At 45.4% G+C, this 15,131-nt stretch overlaps 1 protein-coding gene across 17 annotated transcripts in view; it reads left to right on the top strand.

Annotated features, from left to right (window-relative positions):
• Positions 1–15,131, top strand: part of EYA4 (EYA transcriptional coactivator and phosphatase 4) — a 231,140-nt gene that overhangs the window by 123,404 nt on the left and 92,605 nt on the right. For all 17 annotated transcript variants that reach the window (XM_039531079.1, XM_039531077.1, XM_039531078.1 and 14 more), the window contains one exon: positions 5,583–5,632. In XM_039531079.1, coding sequence (XP_039387013.1) covers positions 5,583–5,632 — 50 coding nt within the window. The remainder of the gene's footprint in view (positions 1–5,582; positions 5,633–15,131) is intronic.

Genomic DNA, 15,131 nt, shown 5'->3' with positions numbered 1-15,131 from the left:
CTCCACCCCGGCAGGTGGAGTAACGCTAAATTCGACATGGCTAGCTCGAATTAGGCTAGGTGTGGATGCAAATCGAACTTGGTAGCTCCGGGAGCTATCCCACAGTGCACCACTCTGTTGATGCTCCGGACAGCAGTCCGAGCTTGGATTCTCTGACAGCCACACAGGAAATGACCCGGGAAAATTTGAATTCATTTTCCTGTCTGGGCACTTTGAATCTGACGTCCTGGCTGGACATCGGGGCGAGCTCCGCAGCACCTGCAACGATGCAGAGCTCTCCAGCAGAGGAGTTCATGTGATCTGTGAATAGAAAGAGGGACCCAGCATAGACTGACTGGGAACTCTTCGATCTGATCGGTGTGTGGGGCGAGGAGTCTGTGCTTTCGGAGCTGCGCTCCAAAACAGGGAATGCAAAGACCTACGAGAAGGTCTCCAAAGCCATGAGAGACAGAGGATACAGGCGGGATGCAACGCAGCGCCGCGTGAAAATCAAGGACCCCAGACAAGGCTACCAAAAAATCAAAGCGGCAAACGGACGCTACAGAGCCTGCCACCACTGCCCCACCAGTGACCGTGGACTCTGATGATGGGGCAGTGTCGACGGACAGTTCCTCGACGATGTTCACGGACGGGGAAGATGAGGAAGGGTTTGTGGAGGACGAGGCAGGCGACAGCGCTTACAACGCTGGTTTCCCGGAGAGCCAGGATCTCTTCATCACCGTCACGGAGATCCCCTACCAACCCTCCCCGGCCATGAACCCGGATCCTGAATCAGGGGAAGGAGCAGTCGGTAAGTGCTTTAACCATGTTAACTTTTATTATTAATGTAACAGGAATCTTAAGTGTGTGAAAAGGAGGTCTCTCTATATATGGGGATAGAACAGAAATCCTCCAGGGAGATCTCCACGAAGCTCTCCTGGGGTTACTCGAAAAGCATCAGCAGGAGGTTCCTGGGGAGAGCTGCCTTATTGGGTGCTCCGTGGTAGCACACTTTTCCATGCAAGGCTTTCATTAATTACTCATGGAGCACTGCCTCCCAGAGCACGGCTGCATCGGGCCCTGGTTCATGGTAGCTTTCACGCAGCATGCGCTCTCTATCTCCTTCAGTGACCGTCCTCAGGGTGATCTCGCCGAGACTCCTGCATCTATTTAGGTAATTACTGTAATTTTACGCCTGGTCCAAAGTATGTTTAAAAAATCTCCAGACAGACGGCATAGCAGAGACTCAGCACGCAGCTGCGTGATGAGCGTAACGGAAAGCCAAAGAATATCATGGACGCTCATGGAGGGAGGGGGGAATGAGGACGCAAGGTATCCCACAGTTCCTGCTGTCTCCGCTAAGCATTTGCATTCTTGGCTGAGCTCCAAATGCTTCTAGGGTCTAACACAGTGTCCGCGGTGGCTCAGGGCATAGCTCGGCAATTTACACACCCCCCACACACACCCAGAAGTGAAAGGGGAAACGGTCCTGTGTTGACTCTGTTAGATGTCACCGTATCCGTAATGAATGCTGCAGATACATGCGATGCTGCAGCACTGAACAACGACATCCTCACCCCCCCCCGCCATGGGTGGCTGACGGTGCAGTATGACTGATATCCATCGTCATCATCAGCCCATTGGCACATGGGGCAGTGCAAAAGGACTGGTAACCATGCGTACTAGCATCGGTCAGGTCGATCAAGGGCGCCTGGCCCTAATTTTTCATGGTAGATGGTGCAGAATGGCTGGTAACCGTCCTCATCATAGCAACAGGGGGCTGAGCTTCATCAGCCCCCACCCTTCATGTGTAAAGAAAAGATTCAATTGCCCCTGGACTAGCAGCAGGATGATGGTCTCCTTCATCCACAGTAATTAATGTCCTGCCTGGACTATCATTGCAGCTGGAGGCTTCCTTCCACTCATTTCTCACAAACAAGTCCCTGTGTCTTATTCCTGCACTCTTTATGACTTAATCACAGAAGTGGTGGGACAATGGTATGGTAGCCCAGGAAGGCTGCGGGAAGGCCGGAATGAGCAGGTGGGGTTGTTTCAGGATCACCCACTGTGAATAGCATTCAGCTCAAAATTTATGTATTATCGGACACAGAGCAGCTGTGCTCTCTGGTTCTATGATACAGAGGTTCTCTAGTACACTTTCCCATATTCTAGGCAGGACTGATTCTATTTTTAGATACCAAAAAGGAGGGATTGACTCAGGGAGTCATTCCCAATTTTGGCTTTTGCGCCCCTGGCTGATCGGCCAGGGGCACTTATGACAGCACCACATGGTGCAGTGCAAAAGGACAGGTAACCATGAGCATCTTATTACCGTCTTCTTACCAATTCATGGTATGGTAGACGGTGCAGTATGCCTGGTAACCATCCCTGCTGTCATGCAAAAGCAAAAGCATGCTGCTGTGTAGCGCTGCTGGCCCGCCTCTGTCAGCGGCATCTAGTACACATACGGTGACATACACAAAAGGAAAAACAGGGTCCATGGTTGCCACGCTATGGCGTGTGCAAGGGCAATTCCGGGAAAAGGGGCTCGATAAGATTGTCTGCCGTTGCTTTCCCGGAGGAAGGATTGAATCGCGACATTTACCCAGAATTCATCGCAAAAATGATTTGTGCCCCACCAGGCACAGGGGTCTCAACACAGAATTCACAGAGACAGCCTAGACTCAGTTATTTGTTCGCAAAAATGTATCTTTGCAAGGAATTCACTCGCTGTTTCCCATCTCACAGCTTCCACTGTCTCCAGACCTGCCACAGCATCCACCTCGCAGAGGCTGGCAAAGATTAGGTGGAGAAAGAAAAAGACAAGGGACAAGATAGTCGATGAACGTATGGGCTGCTACCTAGCCAAGGCGGACCAGCAGAGCCAGTGGAGGGAGACCGTCTCTCAGTACCAGCAATCACACAGCGAACGGGAGGAGAGGTGGCGTGAGGAACACAAGCAGGCGACTCAAACGCTGCTTGGACTAGTGAGGGAGCAAACGGACACGCTCCGGCGCCTTGTGGATGTTCTGCAGGACCGCAGGAGGACAGAGACACCCTGCAGTGTATCTTCAACCGCACTCCCCCGCCACAAAGTCACATACCCCCCTCACCCAAAAGAACCAGGAGGAGGGGCGCCCGGGGCCGTCAATACTGTCAGTGCACCCCAGCAGAGTGCTCAAGTACCCAAAAGCTCCCATACCCTACGTTTTCAGAAGTCCTTCCCTTCCTGACTCCAATCCCAGTCCCATCACCTAACTGTCTACTTAAGTAATAAAAATACTTTGCTGTTAATTAATTTTTCTGATTTTTTTTTTCACAGAAGACTGTGTTTCAATGGGGGGTGGGGGAAAGGGGGTTGTTAATTGCATAGGACAGGCACCTTTCACATGGTACAGACACGGGGGAAGGATCAGCAGCGGGTCACACACACAGTGCAGTCTGTAGGCGCCATGGTCGGTATGGGAGGTGGTTTCCAGGTTATGAGTGGGCGGTGGGGATGTGACTTTGTAGCGGGGGAGGGCGGTTACAGATCTTAGACAGCGGTCCTTGTCCTGGACCGCAGAGTCACGCAGCAGAGGAATCTGTATCCGTCCTCCTCCGCCACAAGGTCACATATCCCCCCGCACACAGAATTCGAAAAAGAGGGATGGCAGGCTCCATTGAAAGAAGCATTCCGGCACTGCGGACCGCTGTAGGAGCAGGAGCCTGTCATGTCTTGAGTTTACAGGCGGTCTTTACATCAGCGCACACCCTACCCAACACAGTCTGCGTCCCAGTGTCAAGCCTTTAACGAAAAGTCATGAATAAAGAAACCTCTCTTAAGTAACAGTGTGACATGTATTTTATTTTTACACGTGTGTTGGAAATGGGGGAAACGGGGTGAACGGGGTATGTAACCGAAGAGGAGAGTCAACAGTAACTGGGTAAAGAAACAGGGGCACATTCAGCTTCTCTGTAAAAAAACTGACCAGCCACAGGTCACGCTGCTCGCTGATCGCTGGGATTAGAAGAGTTCCTTGTCGCTGTCCCAGGCGCCTGTATAGGGCTTCATGAGCAAGTGCATTAGCGGGCAGGCTGGGTCACCTAGGATGACTATAGGCGTCTGCACATCCCCAATACTTATTTCGTGGTCCGGGAAGAAACTATCTTCCTGCAGGCGTATGCGCAGCCCACAGTTCCTGAGAACACACGCATGACGAACCTTGCCCGGCCACCCGACATTCATGTTGGTAAAACGTCCCCTATGGTCCCCCAGTGCTTGCAGCACCATTGAAAAGTAGCCCAATTGCTCAGCAGCTGACTGTGGAAGAGGTGGACGATAAAGTGCGAGGAGGAGAAAACGGCGATGATAGCAGCGGGCTCCATGCTTGCAGTGATGTGGTGTCCGCGCTATCACTGACCAGAACAGTGCACAAAGAGATTGCCCGCAGGCGCTTTAAGGGAGGGAGGGAGGGATGGCGTGATTGACGGTTCAATGACGACAGTTACCCAAAACCACCCTCGACACATTTCTCCCCCCAGCAGTCATTGGGGGCTCTACCCAGCATTCCAATGGGCAGCGGGGACTGCGGGAACTGTGGGATAGCTTCCCACAGTGCACCGCTTCCAAAGTCGATGCCGGCCCCGTTAATGTGGACTCAGAAATTCGAATTACTGTATTTAGTGTGGATACACAAATTCGACTTCATAAGGTCGAATCCACAAATTCGACTTAAGTAGATTCGAAATAGTCTTGTAGTGTAGACAAGGCCTAAGTGAGCCTGAGTGTCTGTAAATGAGTTTAGCTGGTCTTAATGGAAGGAATTTTGATATCACAACTAAGTCATTAGATTGCACTTTCAACAAAACGTTTGTCTTACTGAAAGTGCCTGAAATTTAAATTACCAAAAAGTGCAAATTGCACTACTCCATGAGACCCAAATACCATAGAGGGCCTGGAAAAGAGTAGTTTATATTTTTAGTTGGAGGTGGTTTTTCTCTCCTTTCGCAGGCTAACAGCAGTATATCACAAAGATGAATCTGAAGGTTGAACTAGAGTGTATATATAATTGCAAACTGCGGATATGTGTGAAAAATGTGTACGTGATATGTAAACTTAATTGACACATAATGAAAATACATTAAACATATAGTTACCGGATTCAGAAAATGAAAATTAATGTATGAATTATTTAGCTAACACTGCACTTTGCCCCAGAATCTGGTGTTTATTATTGTGAGCTTTAGCAGGAAACAGAAGCAGTATCAATTGGGAAAACATTTCTTTATTGAACTGAGAACAGTATGGCTTTCTAGTTTCTAAGTGGGGAACCTGGTTCTTTGGTTTCTTTGTTCCTAGTTAAGACTACTCCCAAGCTATTTTAGTTGAACATTTTACATACTAATGGAGTCTAGGGAAGTGCAGTTGGCAGCTGTTCATGGGATAATAATGAAACACACTGTTTAGTGCTGCATACTGCTGCTGTAAAATGCGGGAAGTATTTTATAGATATCATGGTGAGCAGAGCTGTATCCACTTTAAGCAATGTAAGTGCGTGAACTATGAGTGAGGAAGTTGTGTTTTCGTATGAGAGTAACTGGCAATCATTTTGCTTTTGCAGGTAAAGAAAACGTGCACAGAATCAGATGTTTCAGAGGCTCAGAATTCCAGGTACAGTAACTAAAGTAAATGCTTAATGAGAAGAACATGGTGATATGAAGCAATACTGACGCTATATAGCAAATGGCATGAGAGATTAGTATTGCAAAGAGTTAATGAGTCTGGCTAGATTACTTTTAAATGTATTTCATCCCAGAGGTGGTATTGTTTTTTGCTGGTAAGAACTGAGGTGGGGGATGGACGGGGGGCGGGGAGAGTTTTGATAGTGTATTAATAGTGATTTGTCACCTTCAGTTTAGAAGAGAATCACACTCAAAACAATAAATATTGTAGTAAAGTCTCTAGATCAATTATTTTTTTCTTTTCTCATCCCTTTCTGCACCTATGATTGTTGCCATTCATTTAGTATTGACATTTACTTTCAGTATCAGCAGATCAGTTTTTATTTGGGTAAAAATTCTTTTACCATTGTTTTTTTCTTAAATGTTTACTTGTGCAAAATGCGCTAATGTTCATATGTTGGAGAAATCTCATACACGCCTCAAAAAGTATGTATTAAAATGCATTGTTTCCTAATTTTATATGTAAGTAGAAAAGGAAATCAATGTAACTTAAATGGGGTCACTATCCCTGTCTATATTTTGGACAAGTGATGCAGTAATTACTGCAAATGTGCCATCCAGCATGTACATTATTGGTGGTTATTAAATTCTTAAGACATAGGGCTTTGTTTTGTCTAAGATTTGTGGAGCAAAACATTTTATAGGCTGTCATTGTGTCTTATTTCTGTTTACAAGAGCTATATTTCAATTTCTCAGGGAAAAAGAAAATTTAATCACGAAAAGAAAAACACAGAATAAACCTAAAGAAACACAAAAAAGCTAAGAAATTAAAAATGACTGAAACTTTACTATGCTTGTGTCTGGGTATTGCAGCTTTAATGTATGCAATATCTCTGACTGGTTGGGACACAGTAATACTTATGGACAATAGAATAGTTGTGAATAGTCCTGTACAGTATGTCAGAATTTCTTTGATTTGCTTTTCACATTATTCAGTTGCACATGCACAGCTTTCATTGGGTTCAGTAGTTGTACTCATAATTGAGCACAGACTATGAGGCCTGATCTTACTTCCATTGAAGTCCATGGGAATTTTGCTATGGACTTCAATGGGAGCTGGTTTGAACCTTTGATCCTTAATTAATAATAATCTAATATAAATGTTGTCCTCCCCTTCACCCTCACCCCCACCCTCTAGCCTGGTATTTTTTATTGAAAATTTCTTTACAAGTACTTTCAGTAGCATTAGGGTCCTGATTCAGCGAAGCACTTGAGCATGAGCATAACTTTAAGCATGTGAGTCATCCCACATGCTCAAGTGCTTTGTTGGATCAGGGCCTTGTATTGTAACAAGTCTAAGGGCACTTAATGACCCAGTATGCTTTCATCATACTTACTCCATTATGAACCTTCTGTTCAATAGTTGTTACGATGATTGTTATACTAAATCAAATAAATCTATAGAATATTTTTTTCTCCCAACTGCAAAAGTGACCCACACTGTGAATGATCAAACTGTAAATCTGGTAAGATTTCATTTACTGAAAAAAGGAAAATTTTGAACAAAAAAGTATATATTTTGTGTTCCCTCCCCCTTATATAAGGAAATGTATTTTAAACCAGTTCTAGCTTAAATAAAAGGAAATGCTCCTGGCCTGAGAGTTTGTAATGCTGTGTATATAGCTAGAAACAAGTTTTTATGGCAGAGTTTGATACACGATGCAACTGTGGTCTTAGAATAGAATCACTGACAGACCTTTGACAAGAGGGGCGCTAGAGGCACTGCTATAGCCCACAAAGTTTTAAAGCCTGGAGCAAGGTAATTCTTCTCAAATAAGTCTTAAGTGAAAACATTGCACATAAAATGAAACATCAGCATAAAAATGAATGCTGGAGACACATTGCCTTACCGAATGGCTGCTGGCTTGGGACTTAAGGCCAATATCATTCATTTATTTAGCTAGCTTTATAGTGTGTTGGTTTTGGATTTGAAACTATTACAATAAATGCAGATGGAAAGTGTTTTTACAGTAGGGAAGTAATTAAATTGGGTGTGGGAACTTTGTCAGGAGAATTCTTGGAGTGACATGTGTGTATCAGCAAATTCTTTGTCTTGCTTGGTGTTGGTTCCTCTTTTAGTAAGAAACTTTCAAGATACAGATGTGACTGGTAAATTTGGGCAGAGGGAAACTACTAGCTTATGCAATATATCAGGGCAAAGAATGCCTTACAGAAGTATCCTGCCCTATGTGTGATAAAGCTCAATCATCAACAGCAGTCATTTATACAAAATGGTTGTCAAGTTGACAGATGTTTAACAACACACATGCAGAGGAAACTACAGTTAGAAGATTTGCAAGCATGATAGATGGAATGATTTTCTCTGAACACATAAATGTGCAAGAAAATATGCGTTAATCTTTAATAGCTCAGTCACACACAAATTTTGACCCATATATTTTCAAGCAGAACATGAGAATTTAGACATGCAAATTCTGTGAGAGTTTCCTGGGAGTGAGTGGCTAAATCTCCTATGTCCTGTTTTGAAAGTGCTTTCATATATCTCTCTCACTAGATATTTATGTTGCATGCATTGCTGTGGTATCTGGGGATATACATATTATGAAATTCTTTCCTTTTGTTTTAAAAATTAAATTATCTGTTAGAAGGTTTAATAGCTTGCCAACATAATAAATTCCTATCATTTAATTTTGAATCCACTGTTGTTAAATTGAGAGAGAGGGTATGACTTGACAAGAGTCAGAAATAGTACATATTAGCACTGATTCCCAGGCCACTGTTCTAAACTCCAGATAACGTGAACACATAATCAGATTCATCAGTCAGTAACTTTGAAGATGTAGTTCATGGGTGCAGTGTATGTAATATGCATCTGCACAATGTACATTGCACTGCATTTTGTCATGTTCTCAGTTTAATTTACTAAGGGTGTGATCAGGGCTGGTGCAACCCATTAGGTAACCTAGGCAGTTGCGCTAGCATTTGGGGAGGGGCATTTCGGGTCCTTCGGCAGCGACTGCAGCGGCCGGATCTGCGGCCGCCCCAGTCGTCGTTGGCGGGGGGTGTGTGGGGAGGGCCGCCTCCAGCAAGTAAGGGGGCGGGCAGAACGCAGGGGAACTCCCCGCCCCAGCTTACTTCTGCTCCGCCTCCTCCCCTGAGCACACTGCCCCGCTCTGCTTCTCTCCCTCCCAGGCTTGTGGCACCAAACAGCTGATTGGCGCTGCAAGCCTGGAAGGCAGGAGAAGTGGAGTGGTGACGGCGTGCTCAGGGGAGGAGGCGGAGCAGAGGTGAGCTGGGACGGGGAGCTGCCGCATGGCTCCCCGGGTCAGGGGGAGCTGCCGCGGGGGAGAGGGGGTGGCCACAGGGTGGAGGGGGAGAGCTGCTGCAGGGGGGGCGCCCCAGGGCGGAACGGGGGTGGGGAGCTGCCACAGGGCTTGGGGTGGGGGGCAAGGTGGAAGTTTTACCTAGAGCGTGAAACATCCTTGCACCCGCCCCTGGGTGTGATATTGAGAGGTGCTGACTACCTTTGCCCCATATTGAATTTAATATAATTTAAGTAAATGCTGAGTTACTGTGCTATGCATGAGATGCTTAACTTCATTGTTACCAATGAGAATTTGTAGAAAAAGCTTGAGCCACATTTTGTTGATACTGTATATCAAAGCACAAATCTAATCTCCTTACATATAATTATGTAGCACGATGTGCTGCAGCACTTTTGTCTTCAGTGTTTTACAAACATGAGTTAATATTCATTATTTTCAAAGTTATGACATTGTTTTTAACCAAAGTGGATGCCTGCTAGATCTAGTTATTCACTCCCTCATCCAAAACTAAACCTCGCAGGCAGAAACTTAGTTACTGGATGAACTATAAGAAATGAGTGAAATATTAGACTATTTCAGATTCTGAAAACTGGTAGATTGGTAAATATAAAAAATGTAGAGCCCTGTGCTCCCATCTGCATTCACACCTGTGCTTATGAAAGGGAGAATTTCATTCCTTCTGCCTAGCCCAGGGAAGCTCCTCACAAAGGCTTTTTAGTGTTCTAGCCCTAGTCAGCGTAGGCTTCTCTGAATTCTCCTTCCCCATCCTGCAGATACCTTTCCTCCCCACCTGCTCTGTGCAGTTTAATGGGGTTCTAGAGAGAACTATAGTGGTGGAGGCCCTAGAACAGGGGTGGGCTAACTACAGCCTGTGGGCTGGATCCGGCCCGCCAGCTGTTTTAATCCAGACCTTGAACTCCCACTGGGGAGCAGGGTCTGGGATTGCCCCGCTCCAGTCCTCCAGCCAGGGAGCAGGGTTCGGGGCCGCTCCACACGGCTCCCAGAAGCAGCAGCATGGCCCCCCTCCAGCTCCTACTTGTAGTGGCAGCCACAGGGCTCTCCTCTGCATGCTGCTCCAACCTCAAGTGCCTCCCCCACAGCTCCCATTGGCTGGGAGCCGCAGGGGCAGTGCCTGTGGATGGAGCATCGTGCAGAGCTGCCTGCCCATGCCTCCACATAGGAGCCAGAGAAGGGACATGCCACTGCTTCCGGGAGCCACTTGAGGTAAGTGCTGCCCAGAGCCTGCACCCCTGAGCCTCCCCCCCTGTGCCCCAACCCCCTGCCCTGACCCCCTCTCACCCTCCAAACCCCTTGATCCCAGCCTGAAGCACCCTCCTACACTCCAAACGCCTCATGCCCTGCCCAGCCCAGTCCCCTCCCGCACCCTGAACTCCTCATTTCTGGCCCCACCCTGGAGCTTGCACCCCCAGCCAGAGCCCTCTGCCCCTCCTGCACCCCAACCCCAATTTTGTGAGTATTCATGGCCCACCATACAATTTCTATTCCCAGATGTGGCCCTTGGGCCAAAAAGTTTGCCCACCCTTGCCCTAGAAGCATGACTTCTGCAGGAGCTGACCTGTGCCATCTGGACTTGTGCCACTAGCTGAGCCCTTGTAATCCACGGGTCAAGGAAACAGAACTCCTGTTTTTTTCCCCTCTGGTGGAGAGGGGTGACAAATCATAGCCCATTAACGGAAGAATGAGTAGAACATTCAGTGAGCTGAGTGTCAGAGAGTTTCTTCTGCCCTGCGGGAGGTAACACCACTCCAGGGAAGAATGAAGACAGAGAGAAAATATGTAGTGTGTCAGGATGGTATCTATGAATAAAAAGAACAATTGAAGATCTTGGGAAATCATTTTGTGGCCTGTCAAAGGAGGTTAGCTGACCTTAAATTGCTTCTAAAAATACATAGAGGTGATTAAAAACAAAACAAAACGTGGCTTCTATTACTCACAGAAGCTTTCCTCTTTGTGTTGGCAAGGTGCAAGGAGGCACAAAAATAAATATGTTATGCATATCTTCAATATCAATCTGACAGATCAATTGTCTAATGATATACACTTTCTCCCCATTTATCCTTTTCCTATTTTTTTTAATTCAAAAAGTAAAAGAACAGGAAAGAGAAATTGCTCATAAAAAAATTCCAGTGAAAACATCTACCAGACACTATAGTGCAACACAGTCACAGGCACACTAGCAATTACATTACATACTCTCACAGTTAGACAAAGCTCATCCCTGAGCATGTGGTTACTTCAAGAATACATGTCCAACAAAAACAGCTGCAAGTCTCCAGGGAAACAATATGATGATGAAACACATTTGCCAGCTAACCCACTTGTGATGTTCTGAATAGAATTGAGGATTTTTTTATATCACAAACATAGGTCTCCAATATTTCACCAAAATGAGAGCCTCCATTAGCTGTCACAGCAGTAGTTTCTGTGTGTGTGTGTGTCTCTCTCTCTCTCACTCACACACACTCCTGTTATTACAAAAGGTTTGTTTGAAAATCTAAATTACTTCTAATTCTTTGCCCATAAACTTTGAGTGTCTGCCATGAGAGAAATATACATCTGTTTATTTTTTTATTTGTCTCAATTTCCTGCCAGCTGTTATTACTCTCTGGATGTGGTATGCAAAGTTTTCTCCAAAGCCGGTATTAACACTGCTTTGTTAATTAGCTAATTGGTTTGGTTGTGGTGTTGAATAGTAGTAAGAGCTGCACCTTTTAGGATCCTTCCTTTAGACCTAAGCACATTGCAGCTATACCTTGGAGCTAGTATTATCAATATAAATTAACCTATATTTATGATTTTATGAGATGTATTGATACAGTATGAGCCTATTACCAATAAGTGTTTGTATCTACATAAAAACAGCAGCAGCTCCTTTTGAGACCAGTGAAAGAGAACAATGGATGTTTTTTGGTCCTAAGCACTTTTGAAAATCTGGTCACTAAATGGGAGCTCTAAGACACCAAAATCTTTGGGAAATCTGGCCCTAAATGTCCAAAGCAAAGAAGCTTAGGGTTATTCTAGGGGAAAGTACTGTGACTAACCATAGAATCAGGGCCGGTGCAAGGATGTTTCGCGCCCTAGGCGAAACTTCCACCTTGCACCCCCCCCCCCATGCCCCCGCCCTGAAACCCCCCCCCCCGTGGCAGCTCCCCCCCTCTGCCCTGAGGCGCTCCCCTTGTGGCAGCTCCCCACCCTGAGGCCACCCCAGCTCACCCCAGCTTCGCGCACGAGCACCTCGAGCACGCCGTCGCTGCTTCACTTCTCCCACCTCCAAGTCTTGAGGCGCCTAAGCTGATTGGCACCGCAAGCCTGGGAGGCGGGAGAAGTGAAGCAGGCAGGGCAGGGGTGAGCTGGGGTGGGGAGTTCCCCTGTGTGCCGGCCCCCCCCTTACTTGCTGCGGGCGGCCCTCCCCGCGCTCCCCTGCCCCAGCTCCCTCCAACCTAAATGCTGGTGGCGACCAGGGCGGCCGAAGATCCGGCCGCCGCGGTCACTGCTGAAGAAAATGGCGCCCCCCAAATACCAGCGCCCTAGGCGACCGCCTAGGTTGCCTAAATGGTTGCACCGGCCCTGCATAGAATTATCATTTGATAGAATTATTATATATTAGACATCACCTTCAAATGGAGGATTTACTCTGACAGATAGGCACAACAGATCTGACTTAAATTTCCTGAAAAGCCTTAACCAAGAATTGCAATGATCTTTAGGTTTCTGTCATGAGAGTCTTTATCTTATTGTAATATTCTGTAGTGTAGTACACTGCACCTATTTACTAGACTGAGACCTCACCTTGCAATTTCTGAGTCTTCATCCAAGCAGATCTCCTCTCCAATCCTTTTCCCTGCAGCTATTGACTTCCACCACTAAATATCAGAGTGCTGGGATCCAGTTGCTACCTCCAAGTTTTCTATTGTGATCTAATCTACATTGCATTATGGGGCACACCAAAACTCTGAGCATGCGAGTTTGCATGACCTTGGGGCTTAGAGCAGCCCATTCTTTCTTGCAATTGAACACAAAGCAGACAGCTCATGAGTCTATATTTACAAGATGAAGAAGAGGGTTCTGAGATTAACCACCAAGAAAGGGGTGGGGGGCTATTTGAGTGCCAATGGTAGTTTCCAGAAATACAGGTATTGGTGGTGATCCCAGCCGTTGGAAATAACAGCTGTAACAGATTACATAAACAATATTGCTTTGTAGTTAGTATGTGCATACTCATACTGTAAATTCCAGGTGTGATATCATATATAAACGAGTTAGTTCACTTTCTCTCTTTCCTATTTTAAAAGCTAGCACTAGTTAGAATATATTTTTCTGTGTGCTATGTTTAGTCTTATTGAGGCTAGATTGGCTCGTCTAGGGCTAGTCCACATGACAAAGGCTGTGGAGACTCAAAGCCCTCTAGTGGAGACTCAGCATATACCAGGAAAAGGAGTTTGACTGGTGTACTTAACCCACCTTCCTGAACAACATATGCTATACCAGCAAAAGGACTCCTTTGCTAATATAAGGAGTGTGGGGTTTTTTCACACACCTCTACGCAGGCACAGTTTTGTAGTGTAGACCTAGCCTCAGACACTGTCCTGGGTTGGGGATGGTGCGGAGCTGCCTCATCCACGGAGAACTTAGGGAAGCTCATTGAGGCATAGTCTCTCCCTTCGTTTCCCAATGCACTACTCATGGTCCCACTTCCTGTCAAGAATAAGGCACTGCAGTTGTGCCTGCCCAATCTCCTGACAGCCTACTGAGCACAGCTGGGCTGCATCAGCTAGTTCGCCTGACGGAATGCCTGCCTGTGATTGGCTGAGGAAGCTCACAGGCTTGTTCTTGAGCCCAGCAGCAGGAGCAGTTCCCCTGGCTGCTTAAAGCGTTTGCCCACAGCTGCGAAAACTCCTTTGTCCGCTTGTTCTCAGCCTTGCTGTAGTCCCGCTCTTGCCTTGTTTGAGCCCTGCTGCTGCCTGGGACCCAGCCTCACCGCACCTCCATTCTTCTAGGTATCCATGAAAAAGCCTGTAACAGTATAACTGTTGTGGAGCTGATTCACTGCAAGGAGAATGAATATATATGCCAGCATAAGCAATGGCAGTGAAAGGGTTGGTTTTATTTTTAGATTAGTGTCTCCTTTTTTCTCCAAAGCTATTTAATTCCAGGAGGGAATAAATGCACCGTAAAAATATTTAGTTGCCAGGAAAATAGTTTAGCAACAGTCAGTTGGTACATAATGTTTTTTTAAAGAAATGTATAAGCAGCGGATATACCAGCACAGATGTTTTATATGAAAAGTTGGTAATATAATTAAGTAAGTTGAAACTGAAAGGTTGATATAAGTGGTTGTGAAAAGTATGAACTAATGTGTTCAGTCAGCAATAGGGCCTGATTCTGCAAATACTTCGCAGCGTAGTGTTTACTTCAATGGGAATACACACAGTTGAAAACACTACTCCCAGCAGTAAATATTGGCAGAACTGGGCCCAGATTTCTCAGTCAAGATAATGGCTCACACAAATGTATCACGATTTTCCAATTTTAAATTACTATGTTATGGAATAAGGTTTCTATTAAATGAGTACATTGCGGAATTTGTACTTTTTAATTGTAGTTGATTTCTATTGATTATTTACAGAAAGGTCAGTGTAAGTATTTAGTCTATCATATTTATAAAGTGTGAGTCAATCAAAATAATTTAATTTGTGAGATGGTTATGCACATGTATGCAGTGCAGCAAAGCATAGAATTTGTGAGAACTGTATTACAAAAAAACCTAAAATTTTTGTTACTTTACCATGAAAATGTCAATATCTGACTGTATCTAAGAAATGTATAGAGAACCAATTTGTGCGCTACCTATCTTCCCTTTGGCTATCCTCTGACATACTAAGAAGTTAACTTTAGAATTTTAGTCTTATTAATATTATAGAAGAGACCTGATCCAAAGCCCACTGCGGTCAGTTCGTGTCTTTCCACTGATTTAAAATGGCTTTGGATCAGGCCCCAAAAGAGCTCTATAAATATATAGGGGATAATTACATAAATTACTATAATCTATTTAGAGTACAAACAAACAGGTATGGATGAATCATGGAGAGAAGTTTGAGTGGCTTGTGTTCACAGATTCTT

The sequence above is a fragment of the Mauremys reevesii genome, linkage group 3 (assembly GCF_016161935.1).
Source record: "Mauremys reevesii isolate NIE-2019 linkage group 3, ASM1616193v1, whole genome shotgun sequence".
Taxonomy (NCBI): domain Eukaryota; kingdom Metazoa; phylum Chordata; order Testudines; family Geoemydidae; genus Mauremys; species Mauremys reevesii.
This window is presented reverse-complemented; position numbering and strand designations above follow the sequence as displayed.